This window comes from Sceloporus occidentalis, unplaced genomic scaffold, assembly GCF_023333645.1.
Source record: "Sceloporus occidentalis isolate IW3139 unplaced genomic scaffold, rSceOcc1.0.p SCAF_2, whole genome shotgun sequence".
NCBI lineage: Eukaryota > Metazoa > Chordata > Lepidosauria > Squamata > Phrynosomatidae > Sceloporus > Sceloporus occidentalis.
In genome coordinates this window covers 243,712,132-243,729,776 of record NW_028316982.1, presented here as the reverse complement: position 1 = coordinate 243,729,776, position 17,645 = coordinate 243,712,132, and the positions used below count along the sequence as shown (strand labels likewise).

At 41.6% G+C, this 17,645-nt stretch overlaps 1 protein-coding gene across 2 annotated transcripts in view; it reads left to right on the top strand.

Moving 5' to 3' along the window:
• The window catches only part of LOC149319899 (microtubule-associated tumor suppressor candidate 2-like), a 440,967-nt gene that overhangs the window by 343,979 nt on the left and 79,343 nt on the right, over positions 1-17,645 (top strand). For both annotated transcript variants that reach the window (XM_089512562.1, XM_089512563.1), the window contains exon 7: positions 973-1,184. In XM_089512562.1, coding sequence (XP_089368688.1) covers positions 973-1,184 — 212 coding nt within the window. The remainder of the gene's footprint in view (positions 1-972; positions 1,185-17,645) is intronic.

The window sequence follows — 17,645 nt, the reverse complement described above, 5'->3', positions numbered from 1 at the left end:
CAGTCAGGATTTGAGTCTCTCAAAGTACCTGCCATGCTTTGCTTTTTGTCTGCTTTGGTTCATGTTACTGGATGCTGGGATATGTCATGCTCGTGGTGCTGGGTGAAAGGAAATGGTTATCTGTTCTGGGGACAGCTAATAAACATATTTGAAGAGGAGGTAATAGGTACTGAGAATTTGCCAAGGTCAGTTTCATGGGAATGCCTGGTAAAAGAGAAAACAGTGGAGTTGTATGAGAAAGGAAATGTTTTGCTTTTATAACAAATGGTGTTTTAGCCCATGAAATGCTTTGAATTGATTTGTGCTTTTATTATACTGCATAAACGCATTGCTTCAGTCCTAACAACATCGCCATACTGTGAACTGCTTCAGCTTCTGAATAAAGCTTGTTTCAGAAATCTGCCAAGAAGGCCTTATCATGTGAGCTGTGAAAATGTATCTATCCCCTGATGATCTCAAGACTCAGGCAAGCTCATATAGGGAGACAGGGCTTTCAAAAAGTCCAGACCTAAACTATATAGTGTTTTATAGGTCAGAACCAGCACTTTGAATTGTGCCCAGAAATTGTTAACTGAAGTTGGTAACTGATAGTAACTGAGAGGCGTAATCCCTCAAGTAGCATTGGTAATTTTTAGATTCTAGTTGTCTCACAGAATATGTCTGTTAGTTTGCTGAAGTTGCAAATATACAAAACCATTAAAACACATGTATAAAACAATCATCTGAGAGTATCAAAACGACTTCCCTGTGCCGGGTTCCCTTCCTTCCCCTCTCCTTCTGGACAATTAAGTTTCTTTTTTGTTGGTATATGCTTTCTTTTTACAAAGCAATTCAGTGTGAACACAAGCAGTGTCTTCTTCTTCTTCTTTTTCCAACAAGAGGCAAGTCCCGAGAGCCTTATGGCTGTGAAAAACTGTGTCCCTACATATAAAACAACTGATTACAGCCTTGGGTATTCTTTATTGCTTGCAGGACACCCTAAACAAAGGTCATCTGTTCCAAGAAATGGATTTTCTGCAAAGCCAGACTTGCAGACTCGAGACGCTGAGCGGCAGTTCATCCAGCAAATGAAAGAAAAGTGTAATGAGCAGGCCAGGAAACTCAGCTGCATCCAAGAGGAACTTAAGAGAACCAGCTGCGGCTTTGATGTCTTTGTTATAACAACACAGCATTTCTTTCAGAAGGTAAGCCTGTCCATAATCCAAATGTTCCCAGTGGTTCTTAACGCTGTGCAGTATTATTTCCTCACATAGCCCAGTAGCATCTGAGAAACCATAGTTTTTAAGTGCAGTGGGGAGAGAAATATCATATTAAGGTGAATCTCAGGCCATACCTACCACTTTTCACTTTTCAAAGGAATAGTAATGACGAGGACAGATATTGCCAATCATCCACCGAACACCAATATTGTGATATAGCCCTGTCATCAATCCAAGGTGGGTGCATGAGGCAATACAAACAATTCATGTCCCAGACCATATGGAGTATGTGCCAGATATGTACAAATCTGGATGGAATTTGTGTGGGAAGAAATGGGCTTTAGCATACCACCTTGCATAAAGCACAAGGAAATGTGAAAGGATTGTTGCATTGTCTTTGTGGCTGTATCTGCACTCATATTTTCAACATTTGCTCTATGAATAATAGACCTTATGGGTCCAAAATCAGACAGCAACAAGAACACACACATACCAGGAAGATGAACAAGGTAATGTGCACCTTACCTCTATGTAGCTCAGAATTCTGCATATTCTCCAACATGATTTCTCTATGAAGAATGCAGCATTCTCTGTCAGTTCTGTTTATTTGTGTATGTTCTCTACACTGAGAATATTCCCAGTGACGAGTTTTTAATGTACGTTAGCCATTCAACTAGCACCAACTGCAATGTCAATGCTCACTCTGCTTTTTCCATCTTTGTGTATAGATATCATTATATAATGTTATGATAGGTTAGATGGTCTCATCCCAAAGAAAGGCAAACTTCATAATGATAATGGAAAGACTCTGTTTTGTTTTAAAAGTTAAACCAAAATCCTATAAGTGAATCATATTTTATATGGCAATCAATGGTTCAGATCTTTTCTTCTGTTTTGATAATATTTACTAGTGATTATGCTCTTGAGCAATGCTCAGAATGTCAGAACAATGCCACACCTAGAATTACAGAATCAGGCCACTGATTGTTTCCCCAATTAGATTACCAAATATTTCACAGTAAAAAGGTAAAGGTAGTCTCTTGACATGAATGTCTACTTGTAACCGATTGTAGGGGGCAGTGCTCATCTCCGTTACTAAGCCAAAGAGCCAGTGTTGTCTAAGGCCTGCTCTGGTGGTCAGGTAGCCAGCACAACTGCACCGAATGCTGTTACCTTCCCACTGAAGTGGTACCTATATGTGTACTTGCATTTGCATGCTTTTGAACTGCTAGATTGGCAGAAACTGGGATTAGTGACAGGAGCTCACCCCATCATGCAGCGCTCAGGTTTTGACTTGCCAACCTTCCAATAATCAGAACTGGGTCTTAACAACTAAGCCACCACATTCCCCATTTCACAGTACATCCTATAAGCCTTTCCATGCTATATACACAGATGTTATATATGCTGTGGTGTATAGCATTTTGGTGGGTGTGCAGTGAAACCATTGTTCTCAGTGTTTTGTATTGACCTGTGCTGTAGTGGTCAGCCATATTTCCCATAGCTTCCCAGTGAAAACCCTATGTGTACTATCATTGTGACCTATGTGGAGGTAAATATATATTTGAATTGTGTTACATGTCTGACATTTCTAATGACTTACCCATTAAAGGAATCCAGGGCAGCCCTGCAAACACCACATTTTCCTTTCCCAGTACTTCTTTGATTCATGTTTCTTTGATGCTGAAGAATGTATAGTATGAAAAGAAGATTATTAATGGCTTGTTGCTAACTTACTATAGGCAAGTAAGAAAGCGTCAGGCATTTGCAAAAGAACATTAGCTAGATCCAGTGAGCTCCAGTAAGTACTATCTGTCCACACAAGTAACATCCAAGTACTGAGATTAAAGGCAGAGTTCTGGATCCCTATTCAGTTTAATGAGGGCAGGTGACATGGGATGCATTAGTAGGCAGTACATGCCAGTTGGGATTGGAGAAAAGCTATCACTAGGTTTGGCAGAAGCTGCCAAGATTCACTTTCTAGCCTGGAGCTGGGATTTAAATAATAATAATAATAATAATTTGTTTTATTTATATACCGCTATTCCAAAGATCATAGCGGTGAACAGCAAGTAAGCTAATTAGCAAGTAAGCTAATTTGCCCCCAACAGTCTGGGTACTCATTTTAGCGACCTCGGAAGGATGCAAGCCTGAGTCGAGCTTGGGCCCTTTTGCTGGTCTTGAACTCGCAACCTTGTGGTTTTGAGTGAATGGCTGCAGTACAGGCATTTAACCACTGCGCCACCAGGGCTCCATATTTCTGCTAACAACAACAAAAATGATTCATGCTAGTTCTGGTTAGGCATAGTCACATGTATATGAATGTGTTAGGCATCATGCATACATGAAAGTACAGTCAGTGACGTATTGTGCTAAAAAAGTATAAGGTGTAAATAAATTCTCTGCAGCCGCTCCATCATGCAAAGGTACAAAATTAGGATTGTATATTCAATTTGTCACTTCTGTAATATCCATTAATAACTAGAATTCCAACATTTTTAAAATTTTATTTCATTTTATTTTTTGCATTTTAACTTCTAAAGCAATGATATCAATTTGTCGGGAAATTTAAATGATTGCAAAACTATGGAACCAAAATTTAATGTGATCTATATGTCCAGATTTTTTGGCCAACCAAATAACAAGTGATATAAGGGAGGTTTTTAGTGTTGTGTTGTAGACAAAAATATAGAGATTGAAAGGAAATGAAAGCAGTGTTTCAGCTCAAGCAGTTAATCACTTGTCAAGTGAATGATTACTATTCTCATGGACAGTTATCTATTAATTATTTGTTAATGAGCTAACTGATTGGCAGAGGTCACTCTCTAACCTTGGAGATATGGATGGATGGATGGATAGTACCTATTGTCAGAATATCCAAATTGCTGGGAAGGACAAAGGAAAACATTTGTGTGCTGACCATGGTGCTGAAGATACTGAATGTGACAGCACACTAGGTGATGTGACGTATTGTCTATCTAGGCATTAAAATACATTGGTCATTTTGTGGAGCAGGACAGTAGGAAATCTCTAATATTGGGTTCTGCCAACCAGGGAAAGTTAGATTAGTCCAATAATCAATGAAAAAGAATATTCTGGCCTGATGTGAAACAGCAGAAATGAAGCTACTACTGAAATAGGCCATGTTAGAAGCGACAGTGGTGACATCTAGTGGGGAATGGCATAATGTGTCATGGCACATTTAAACAGAGAAAATCCTGATTAGCTGTAAAGGAATAACATCATTATTTTAAATTGGTTGGTTTTAACTTAAATAGAATGAGCAACAAACTTTAAAGCCTCACAAGGCTTCTCTTTATTTCAAATGAAAAGTGAAAGAACCAATAGACTGTTAATTTTGATTATCATGATTAGTACATTTCTAATATACAGAATGCTGCACAATGTTTTAAATCATGCAATATCATTGCCATCCTTGTTTGTGAGGAGTGTATGCATACCCAGTAATGCCAAGAGTTTCTATTTTTGAGGGTTTCTGGGTTTTTCTTAAATTACAGTGAACTGCAGCATTGACAGCCCCAGACAGTTTTTCATGAATTTGCAGAAAGCTAGAGGTAGACTGGATAATATTAACTATCACCTAAATATGGTTGTCAGCATTTACTAGGGTACAAATGAGGAAATGGATAGCTATTTTTTGACATTCATGAAATTTCATGAAATTTCACTGAGACTATCAGTAAATACAAAAATCAACACTTACCAAAGTTTGGACAGTCACTGGAATTTTAACAAACCTTAAGAATACACCTGACTCAGCAGTATTACTTGTGTTCAATTGCAGGTAATTAAAATATTCAATAACTGCTTTTCTGCACACAAAGATCCACCCACCCCCAAGCAATGTAAATATTATGCTTCAGTACAGATTGAAACAATTTTAAAAGCCAGTTTTTTAAAAAAAATCATTGGAGGCCAATGAAATAATACACCTTTAACCTACTGGAAGCTCAGCAAAAGTGGAATCAGGTTGACTATCATTGGTAAGGAATTCCACAACAGAGGAACTAGCACAGGGAAATCCCTGCCTCATGTACTCATCAGCCTAGCTTCATGGGGCTGTGGTTCTTTGCTGAAGAACCTTTACTGAAAGTCTCATATTCTGGTTAATGTCATATGGGAAGATGCAGTTTTTCAGATATCATGGCCTCAAGCAATTTAGAATATCATGCCCAAACACAGCACAGCTGGAAATATAATACAGGTGACAAAATACTGTACTGACATGGGTACTGGAAATATAATACAGGTAACAAAATACTGTACTGACATGGGTACTGGAAATATAATACAGGTGACAAAATACTGTACTGACTTGGGTACTGGAAATATAATACAGGTGACAAAATACTGTACCGACATGGGTACTGGAAATATAATACAGGTGACAAAATACTGTACCGACATGGGTACTGGAAATATAATACAGGTGACAAAATACTGTACCGACATGGGTACTGGAAATATAATACAGGTGATAAAATACTGTACCAACATGGGTACTGGAAATATAATACAGGTGACAAAATACTGTACCGACATGGGTACTGGAAATATAATACAGGTGACAAAATACTGTACTGACATGGGTACTGGAAATATAATACAGGTGATAAAATACTGTACTGACATTAGCTGACATGGGCAGAGGTTTTACTAGACATACAATTACTTTTTGTGGTAGGATGCCTTTTCTGTGGCAAGTGAAAATTTAAAGTTTTATTACAAGATAACCTGGCCTTCTAAGTTGTAATACTGACACCAAGTCCCTGAGTAAGCATTTTGTCCTGTCCTAACATATAGTTAAGCTCCAGGTTGCTAGGAAACACTTTGAATAACATTGGGAGTAATGCTGATCACGCATTCAAAAACCGATGCAACATCTTCAAAAGAAATATAAACACTAATAACATGAAAAATCTAATACATTCTCATTGCATTATCAATTACTAAGTCAAGTATATCATGTTTCAGTTATTTTGTAAACTTTGCTCATTTTGGACTACTAGATACCTACCAGTTTGAAGTTTTGCAAATTCACTTTATAAGAAATATCATAACTTGAAATGTATTGATATAGTTAATAATAAATCTTTCAGTTGAGTGTACCAGTGTGATGACGCAGTGGTTTTTGGTTGTTGTTGTTGTCAGTGATTCAGGAGCTTGAACCGGGCTCACAATGAGCTGAAATTGAAACTAAGGGGTTGTTCCCACTTAATATTTGAAACTATTTAAAATACAACGTTTTTAATAAAACCGATTCAAAATAACCCTGGTGTTATCTCGCGTTCCGAAACGCGTTATTCTTCGTTCCCATCTGGTTATTTAAATCGAAGTTTTTACCTGCAAGCGTTCCTACTTGGCATGAAATCGGTGTTTAAATAAATCAATTCTTCTCCTCCATGCCTTATTTGGGGCTGTCAATCAATAGTACGTCAGAATGACGTAACGTTAATCCGGAATATTTGGAAGCGATTTAACTTTTGGCATCGTTTCCATTTCATTTCCCAAGACAGCCAGGGAGAATCCCTTCAGAGAGCACAGAGATCAATGGGAGAGGCTTCTGGCAAAGCGAATTTGAGGAGCCCAAGCTGTTTCCAGAGAAACTATGGGGATAGGTTTTGCAGGACAGCATCCCCTCTTGATGTCTCCCAAGACAGCCAGGGAGAATCCCTTCAGAGAGCCCAGAGATCAATGGGAGAGGCTTCTGGCAAAGCGAATTTGAGGAGCCCAAGCTGTTTCCAGAGAAACTATGGGGATGGGTTTTGCAGGACAGCATCCCCTCTTGATGTCTCCCAGACAGCCAGGGAGAATCCCTTCAGAGAGCACAGAGATCAATGAAGGAGGCTGCTGGAAAAGCAGGGAGGGAGCACTCTTCCCAAAGATTCTCTTTCCAGGGTTGGAGGAGAAGGCAGATTCCGTTTGAGAAAGAGAGGGAGAAAGGCACTATTCCCCCCCCCCCCATTGATCAGAGCCCTTCCCTGCCTGGGAGAGATCAGATGCCTCCTCGCGAGGAGCCTTCCCTTCCCTGCCTGGGCGAGATCAGAGCCCAAGCGGGCAGGGAATGCCTCTTCGAGAGGAGGCTTGCCTTCCTGCCTCTCCTCCGTTAGAAATGGGCTCTCCCCACACAGAGGGAACAAAGGGGTGAGGGAAGCAAAAATGGCGACGGCCAAGACGGATGGGGACAGAAAGGGCAACTCCTCCAAGGCCAGCCCCATCGCACTCCGCTCCTCCCATCCAGCTAACCCGATTTCAAAGGCTGTCGTTCCTATTTAAATGCTCCGGTTCCTAACTCGAATCAAGGGAAAAACGAAGGTCAGACCCTACATCTTTTTTAACGCGCGTTAAAGGACAAAAACTCGATTCAAAATTTTATACCGCTCTACGATTCGATTTGTAGTGGGGACGATTGCGGGTTGCTCTAGAACCGTTCTAGGTTTAAATCGGATCCTAATAGGAACGCCACTCCTTGGATTCGATTCAGAACGCGGGGTTTCACCTAGTGGGAACATCCCCCTAAGGGGGGATACAGACAGGGAGAAAGGAGCGCCGAGATGCCACCCCTTTCTGCCCCCAATGGACATCACAGCAACCAAACGGCGCAGCCTCTGGGAGCCCTAAAAAGAACCTGCTCCCAGCGGCTTCTTATTAGGGCACACACACGGCACCATTGGCACCCTTGTGCGCACTGATGAGATCCACACGGCAAATAAAGGGGAACAGCAAATACATTAAGCAATGGGCTTCAAGCAGAAGAATCCTTCTAAAGCTTTTCAAAAGCTCCTCTAATGTGTAGGGATGAGAGGCTGCTGAGTAGACCACAACCCCCTCCTCAGGCACATTGCCTAACACATTTGATGTTTCTGGATGAAATTGAGCCAACAAGTTTGTCGTTAAAAATATACAAGTAGCAAGCTGAGTCTATGTGACATTATTGCCAAATTGAGTCCAAGTCAAGTTACTGAAGTGACTTGAGTCCAAGTTGAGTCCAAGTCAAATGACTCACATCCACATCACTGAAGAACTATGGACAATGGTAAAGATTAACCTATGGAATTTCTTCCGCCACCACCCTGGGTCTGTATTTGAGTCTTGTTTAACTCAGCTGGATGTTTACATCTAAGCAAGCACACATACAATCAAACTACAAATCTCTCCCCTTGGATCTTCAAAAGCTGGCATGTACCGGTTTGTACGATGGGCCTAAGGCCTCCCCCTGCTGTGAACAAACAGTTTATGTGGCTGACGCAGCAGGATTCCAGAAGTAACATCGCTTCAGTTCAAAGGAATGCCAAAATCCTAATGCAGGTTTTTTGTTGGTATGTAAAAGCAAGGCAAACTCCCTCTGAGCAAATCTTGCAAAAAAAAAAAAAAAAATCCATGATGGGGTTGCCCTAAGTTGAAAACAAGTTTAAAGCAATCAACAACAAACTGTAAGACTCAGAAATAGAGTGAGACTTACAATTGGAAAGGCTGGGAAGGAAAAATAAAGAAAGCCAGTTCACATTCAGCCAAATTACTCTTCTTTTTCAGCTTTCCTTTTCTCTACACCTCTGAACACCTGGTGGTCAATTTCAAATTGGAGATAATTAGCCTTCAATTAGCACTGGTTATGTTTTAACTGTTTTTTGCTTGCAAGCCCTGGGAGCTGCTAACATATCCAATTAGGGTGTGCAGAGGCTTCCTCCTGCTGGCACAGAGCAGAAGGGGTGGGGGAGATAGAGACAGAAAGAGGAAGAGGGAGGAAAGCAATTAAATCATTGACATTCAAAATTTAAACAAAGGGGCAGACACTAGCATCTGGCCATTATATCTGTTTATCATTGGATTTTGCACAGCCTGGTCACTGAGGAAAACTAAGTAGCTGGTTCATATTCTCTGAAAAAGCTCTTCCATGTATGAAGCTACCTACTGTCTGCCCCTGCTGTACAGATGACTGTGGTGGGTTTTAACCTCTGTCCTCTCAAGAGTATGACACAGACATGTTTATGGTCGGCCACACTGGAACTATAGAAGGTATGGCCACTGCTGTCAAACCAAGTTACATCAATCACTAGATACATATGGTTATGTTTCAAGTGTATAGTATATGTTACAAGGTAAAGATCTGTAGGGAAAGGATAAGAGTATGAAATGTTAGGAGTGATTCGTGTTCGGCTGAATGGCTGAAAGGATGTTTAAAAGGCTTGGTGAGTGTCACTGAGAGTTAGGATATGAATATAGGAGATTATCGGATGGGGAGGGGGAAGCTGAGAGTAAAGTGCATAATCATGTGATCGTGCTGAAGATTTTCAGACACATCGCACTCATCCAGGACTTATCCAGGAATGCTCCAGGACCCAAGATCCAGGAATGCTCCAGGACCCAAGATCCAGGAATGCTCCAGGAACAAACCATTCATGGGGAAGTGCTGGAAATGGTTTGTTGCTGGAGCATTCCTGGGTCATCACTGGATAAGTCCTCAATGAGCGTGACGTCATCTGAAAATCTTCAGTGCAACTAGGAGAGGCTAGCAGCCTAGCCTTTATAACTCCTGCCAGAAGCTTGCAGACTCAGTCCTTGCAAGGAAGGAGAGGGAGAGTGGTGTCTCAGTAGCCATTTTGACTGGGTGAGTATTTTTTCCAAACCTTTGTGAATGTGTTTTTCTGAGGGAGTGGGCTTCTGTGAGTAACTGGGGAGGGGTTAGCAGCCTAGCTTTTATAACTCCTTCCAGAGGTGCACAACTAACAGCACACAAATTTTCACACTAAAGGGAGGCTTAGAGCAGAGAGCACTTTGTTTCAGAGTTTTTCCTTTACTTTTAACTGTTTTATTTCTTTGAGGGAAGAGGTTGTGCTCAGAGGAAGTGAATAAGAGACTTGCCTCAGAAAGGAGATAGCAGCCAGAACCTCTCTATATAGCAATAGACCCAGTCTCTTGAGCTCAGTCACAGAGTTTGAGCAACAAGCCAGGCCAACAGGGGTCTTTTACCTGTGTGTTTAATGGGCAGTTTTTGAGAAGGAAGCTCACAGTCTTGTTTCAGTGCCTACTTAGGACTTCTGAAGATGGAAAATGAGGGAGCTGCTGCAGTCACCTACAACACTTGTGGGATGTTTGTCTTCTAGCCTAGGGATGTGTGGAACATCACCTGCACCAACTGCAAGTTGGTAGCCCCATTGGAAGAGAAGATCCAGCAGCTGGAGGCCTGGGTATATACCCTTTTGCATATTAGGGAGCAGGGCAGATTGTCCTGGTTGGGGAATACACACAGGAAGTTTCTGGGGAGGAGGACACTTCACATACACAGGAGGTAGACAGTTGGAGGAATGTCACAGACCTAGGAACACCAGGGATCATTCTGGAAGCTTGCAGCTACAGTACCAATTTGTAGCTCTCTCCCTTATAAGGGATGATGAGGGAGAGCACAGGGAATGGCTGCTGCTAAACCTTGGAGGACGTGCGTGGTAATGGAGTACAGAATCAGTGGGGTACAGAATCAGTGTTGTGTGAGCCTGACAAGTCTTGGGAGGTGTGTTGTCTCCCTGGGGCAAAGATCTGTGATGTGATGGAGAGGCTGACAAGACTTGTCAAGCCTACTTACCAATACCCCTTTGTTTTGTTTCATGTGGAAACCAGTGATACTATATATCAGAAGGGATTTTCAGGCTCTGGGTAGGAAACTGAAAGAGATGGATGCACATTTAGAAGAGAATGCCATAATCACAAAAAATCAACATGGGTTTCTGAAAAACAAGTCATGCCAGACTAATCTGATATCATGGACAGTATATATATTACCATCTTGGTAGATGAAGGGGACGCTGTAGATATAGCATATCTTGATTTCAGTAAGACCATTCACAAGGTCCCCCATGACATTCTTGCAAACAAGCTTTTAAAATGTGGGTTAGGCAATGCAACTGTTTAATGGATTTGTAAATGATTGACAGGCTGAACCCAAAGGGTGCTCAACAATGGCTCTTTTTCATGCTGGAGAGAAGTGACTAGCCACAGAGTTCTGTGCTATCTTTATCAATGACTTAGATTAAAGAACGGGGGAATGCTTATCCAATTTGCAGACGACACCAAATTAGGAGGATTAGCTAATTACCCCAGAGGACAGGATCAAAATTCAAAATGACCTTAATAGATTAGAAAGCTGGGCCAAGGCTAACAAAAAAAAATTTCAACACAGAGAAATGTAAGGTACTGTACTTAGGGCAAAAAAAATATGAAATGCATAGATATAGGATGGGGGACACCTGGCTTAAGGAGACTATGTGTGAAAGGGATCTGCGAGTCCTAGTAGACCACAAATTGATCATGAGTCAACAGTGTGATGTAGCAGCTAAAAAGGCCAATGTGATTCTAAGCTGCATCAATAGATGTATAGTGTCAAGATCAAAGGAAGTAATAATGCCATTCTATTCTGCTTTGGTCAGGCCTCACCTAGAATACTGTGTCCAGTTTTGGGTACCACAATTCAAAAATGATGTTGAGAAGCTGGACCATGTCCAGAGGAGGGCGTCCAAAATAGTGAAGTGGCGAGAAACCATGCCCTATGAGGAGAGACTTGGGGAGCTGGGTATGTTTTGCCTAGAGAAGAGACAGTTAAGAGGTGGCGCAGTGGTTAAATGCCTGTACTGCAGCCACTCACTCAAAACCACAAGGTTGCGAGTTCAAGACCAGCAAAAGGGCTCAAGCTTGACTCAGGCTTGCATCTTTCCGAGGTCACTAAAATGAGTACCCAGATTGTTGGGTGCAAATTAGCTTACAGTTGTAAACCGCTTAGACAATGCTTAGGCGGTATGAAGCTGTATATAAATGAAGCTTGTTTGTTGATATGATAGCCCTATTTAAGCATTTGAAGGGGTGTCACACTGAGGATAGAGCAAGCTTGTTTTCTGCTGCTCCAGAGAACAAGACCTGGAGCAATGGATGCAAGCTACAGGAAAAGTGATTCAACATTAGGAGGAACTTCCTGACAGCAAGGGCTGTTTGACAGTCGAACAAACTCCCTTGGAGTGTGGTGGAGTCTCCTTCCTTGGAGGTCTTCAAACAGAGGCTGGATGGCCATTTGTCAGGGATGCTTTGATTTAGACGGCAGGGGGTTGGACTGGATGGCCCTTGCAGTCTCTTCCAAATCTATGATTCTATGATTATATGACAACAACAAAAAATGGTATTGTACCTAATTAGGTATATACAGGGGAAAAACAGAAGTTAGGTAATGGTAAAAGTAATATATTCTGTAACAAGGATATCAACAATGTTTGTTAGATGTTCAGTTTACATTAAAAACAAAAGTATGTCATGCAAACTTTGTCTTACATCAAGAACCTAAAATTCACACTTTGAGGATGCAACTACAGTGTACCTTAAAAATGATAATCAATTTTTGTTATACAAGTCCTGAGAGGATAAAGCCCATGCCAAAGGCTTGATAGTCCTGCGTAAGTACTCCAATGTATCTCTTGGCAGAAGTTCTGTAAATTCAGTCTGAAATGATCACCAGCCAGACATGTTTTGACATATGGTCTTCTTCAGTGGCTTGAGTATCAATAAGTGTCCACTACTATACTTTGGCGGGATACAGACGGGCAAAAAGGGGTGTGTTCATGATGTCATGAAGGTAGAGCCTTCAGACGGCCCTTACCTGAATGCCGCCATGAACACGCCGCCCGCACGCCCCAAGCAGGAAGAAGCGGCATTAAAAAGGTGCTGCTTTTCCCCGCTTCTTTTCTGTATGATGCGCAGCTGCGCATTTCCGTCTGTAAGCTGCTGCACCGGTACGCCAGAATTGCTACGCTGCTAATTTAAGTTGCCCATTTAAAAGCTCCGTGTCTGCTGTGTCACATAATGAGTCGGGGTCCTGGAACATGCGCAGTTTGCAGTCAGGCTTTAATTGCAGCGTCAGCTGCCATGCAGGTGTGGAAGCTGCAGCATAGCTGCAGCGCATTTTAAGACTCGGAACCCTAACCCTAACCCTAACCCTAACCCTAGAGCAACATGTACGCATGCGCTGCTAGAATCGGGGAAAGTTTGGAATTTAAAGTGAACCCCTACACACATTCCTGTGCCATTTTCACCTAACAATAAAAAAACCCTAAAACTTTAAATATTTACATATGTACAAGGGAGGTGATGGGGGATGGCAGGGGGACAGCAGTGGCAGCGGCGACAGCTGTGGCTGTGCATTGCAGATTCAGCAGGAGCGCGGGGACCAAAGGAGAGGAGGCATCCATGATGCTGGTGACATTGGCAACGTGCAAGCGGACAAGGATGCCAACACCAGCTGATCACCAGCTGGCAGGAGACCACTATTGTTCTTGGGCAGGGCGAGGGAAAAAGTTTTAAAGGGGCTTGGGTGCTTTAAATGTGCACATAAGCTTTCTGCCACAGCTGCGCATCCGCCAGCCAGCAAAAGAAAAAAAAAAGCCCCATTTTTGGCCGCCCGTGAGGAAGCTGCCTCTCTCTTTGCAGCGTCCTCCAAGGCGGCGGTTTGGAAACTACAGGTCAGAAACGGCCCCAGGTGAGGCGTCTTCACTGCCCCCCATGTGGAAGCCCCATCACCTGAGCCACCCCCCCGGGGCGGGCGGTCTGGAGGCTCCGTATTCAGCAGAATACACCTCCAAGACGTCTTCCCCTGCCCGTTTGTATCCCGCCAATATGTGGAATAAATGCCATCCAAAGAATTCACCAACCTCTTTCCTATGTATCAGAGCAGACTGGCTAGTGATGATTTGAGACTGAATTCACTGAATGTCTACTAAGAGATACACTGGAGTACTTATCCAGGACTATCAAGCCTTTGGCATGGGCTTTGTTCTCTCAGGACATGTATAATAACAACAATTTAGCTTTGTTTTTAATGTAAATTGAACATCTAACAAACATTGTTGATATCCGTGTTATAGAATATTTTACTTTTACCATTACCTAACTTCTTTCTTTTTTCCTTCTATGATTCTATGATTGCACAATTATGATGTATCTTTTACTTTCTCCTTTTACCCCCCATCTGATAATCTCCATAGAGAGAGTATGAGATATGAGCATTGGTGTTCAGAATGTGAGACAGAAATGTAAATTGAAACTAGCTAGGGAATTAGGACCACTTGGGATTTAGATGTATTAAATAATTGATCTTTGACATTATCTTAAACTTCTATTGAATAAATCATTTTTATACTATACACTTGTGTCTTTGAAAACACTGCTTAAAGTATATTAGAAAGCTGAAATTCAGACATATGATGTTTGTGTTGGTAGCAGTTGTTCAAGGGTAGTGGTGTCCCGTGGGGAGTCTCACACAGGAACCATGAGGTCATCTAGGAGGTCCCCCTAGTGGACAGAGGATATTTTACAGATTTTAAGAAGTAGAGTCCAAACATATATCCACTAGTCTGGAACCATACACACAAAACCAGAAACAGAACCCAGTGTCCAAATGGCCAAGAATGAATTTAGTAACACAGGAGCACCAGAACAGCAGACTCAACACCACCTTCAGGAGATAGATTTTGTATGCAGGCTTGGAGAAAAGAGAGGGTTATATGCAACCAAACGCCTTCTTTGAGAAATATATTGCAACAGTGAAATGTCATACCCTCTAACATTTCACTAATGCAAACTGGAACATATGTGGCCAAGCAACATCAGAATGTAGCCAAGAATGGCAAAAGTTATTAATGAGAAAGAACATACAAGGTAAGAGAGGCTGTAGCAGTTTGCTTTTGCCTGAATCTTCTGGGAAGGGACTTCCAGCTGATTTAATTGAATTAAAGTACTTTTACCCTTTGAATTCAATTTGCAGCAACTGAAGTAAGCTGAGGACAATGTGTAGTGGGTGGAGGAGAGAGAAATTGGGATGTTTAAAAATCAGCTAACTAAACAGGATGACAGAGGATTAAAGATGAAGAGAATTATGAGCCAATAAATTTGTTTGGAGCTCCAGAACTGAGTGGAGTGCCTTCCAAAGGGAAAACCCTCTCAAACTTTCTTCATTTAGGACTATAGTTGTAGTTGTGGGACTCTTTTTGCTCCTGCTATTATTTAAAAGAATGGGTTTTGGAAATACATGCCAATGTACTCCAAAGAACTACCAGTAGATTCTACCTTTCTGCCCAATTTAGTTAATCCAGTTGCAATTATGCAGAGCTTCAACAGGCTAGAACTGCCAGAATCCCCCAGTCAGCATGACCAGAATGCTAGCATAGTTCAAAATGTAACCTATCCAACTGCTACAGTCATACTTGTAGCGTAGCACACAGCTATTGCCATATGAGCAGCACTGAAGTTCTTTGGTATTTCTGCATTGCTTTTCTAAGCTTCACTTTATATTTAGATTTAGAATTAATAAGGTAATAATTGCATAAACAGATTACTACTTTGGCCCTGAAATGTGATCATAAAACCGTTCATGAAAATATTGAAAGTAAAGTGGTCCTAGTCATCCATCCGACTCCTTCAGTTATGAGAAGCTAGATTTTCCTTTCTCTCTTTGTTTCAAAATGAAGCATGCACGAGGAATAAAAATTCAGTAATGTTTTTGTTATAAACTATTGTTACAAAACAGATTGCCTGACTGTCTTAATTTTTAAAATGTAATTGGCAGATTTTTGTTTTTCAGGATATGCAGTTAGAATATTAAATACTATAACCTCATTGAAATGTAGGTGAATGCACTGTTTACATTTTGAAAGAAAACAAACCCTTTTAAACCTAGATGGGTACCTCAGTAGGAAACAAACACAAACACAGTGGCTGTGCCTTGATATAAAATTGGTTTGGAGGCAACAAAGAACTTCAGAAGAGCCCCAGTGGATCAGACCAAGGGTGTAGCTAGGCCATCATCCTCTTAACACAGTAGCCAGTCTGGTGTTCATAGAATAATGATGGAAAGAATATTTGCCATTATTCATTCCCAGGTTGAAAAGCAGGTTTCCTTACAATCAGAATATTCCATCAGGAAGAATAATAGGGGAAGTTCCCTGCAAGTCCCACAGGAAGGGACGAATTAACAGGGGTATAGTAAGTCATCTCATATCATACAATCATAGCAATGGAAAGGATGTTTCATCTCATGTATTTCTCCTCATGTTTAGCTAAGTTACAGTCTCTCAGCCTCTCAGAGGATGGCAATGGCAAACCCCTCTAAAGAAACTTGCCTAGAAAAGCCCCTAATAGGTTTGCACTAGGTGTCACTATAAGTGGAAAACTATTTGAACAACACCACAACAAGAACAGTCAGTCTCTACTGGCAATTTTAACTCATTTATTTTCTTCTGACCTGACATATTAGCATTCCAGTAGCCCTCCTGCCTGCATACCTTCATTGTTTTATAAATATTGAGAAATATGCATTCTGCATATGACTCTCCAAGGCCATTATTGTGCCTCTGCCCCAAGAAGCAAACAACAGCACAAGGGGCAGGGGCCATTTTTCTACCCTGCACATCCCTGGTGGGTTGTGCCAGTGCATTTTGGCATGCCAGGTGTGATGCAGTTTCATTTCTGGCCACCATTTTGTCCAGTTTTCAGGCTTTTAAATTTGATTTTGTGTTTTGGAGAGATTTGGAGGGGGGTGGATGGTTCAGGGAAGCAAACCATTGCAGTTTGGGCACATTCTGTGGGGGAGTGGGCAAAAGATTGTCTGAAAATTGTCCCAGTTGTTAACAAGAAATAGTCTAGGGGCTGAGGGGGGTTCAGGGGCCTTGCTTGGAGGTCCCAAAAGCCACATGGAGCCCATGGATGACACTTTGCTCATTCTCGCTCAGCTTTTTTTTTTTTTTTAATGAAAACACATTTTGGATAATAGGTTAGTGAATCTCTTCACTGAGAGCTATAGTAGTTTGACTCTAGAGACCAGGATTTGATACCCTGCTTGGCCATGAAACCTACTGGGTGACCTGTGGCAAGTCACACTCTTTCAGCCTTTTAGAGGATGGCAGTGGTACCCCCCCCTGAAGAAACTTGCCAAGAAACCTCCATAGGGTCACATAAACTGGAAATGGCTTGAAGGCACACAACAACAGCAATGAGTCTCCATTAAAACAAGGCATGCCTCCCCCTTGTTTTAGTAGAAATCACACACACAAACAAAACTGGAAGTGTTTGTTTTGTTAGTTTTTTAAATAGGAATGAGGTCGTGGTCATGCCCTGTTCCATTTGGAGGTGTATTCAGGGGTTCTGAAGGGTTCTGGGACACATAAATGCCTCCTGGACCTCTGGGGCTTGTCCATGCTGGATATTAACCTGTTTCCATGTGGAGCATTAAAAGAGTGCCTAGAGAGTGAGTCAGTGCCACATACCAATGTGTGAACCCTCCCCACCCATCTCCATCCAGTGAGATCCTTGTTGAAGGCACTATCATTTCTGTTGTAGGGAATCAAAATGGTACAAGGATTTCAAAATTGGAAGCCCAGAATTTTTTTTAATTCTAGA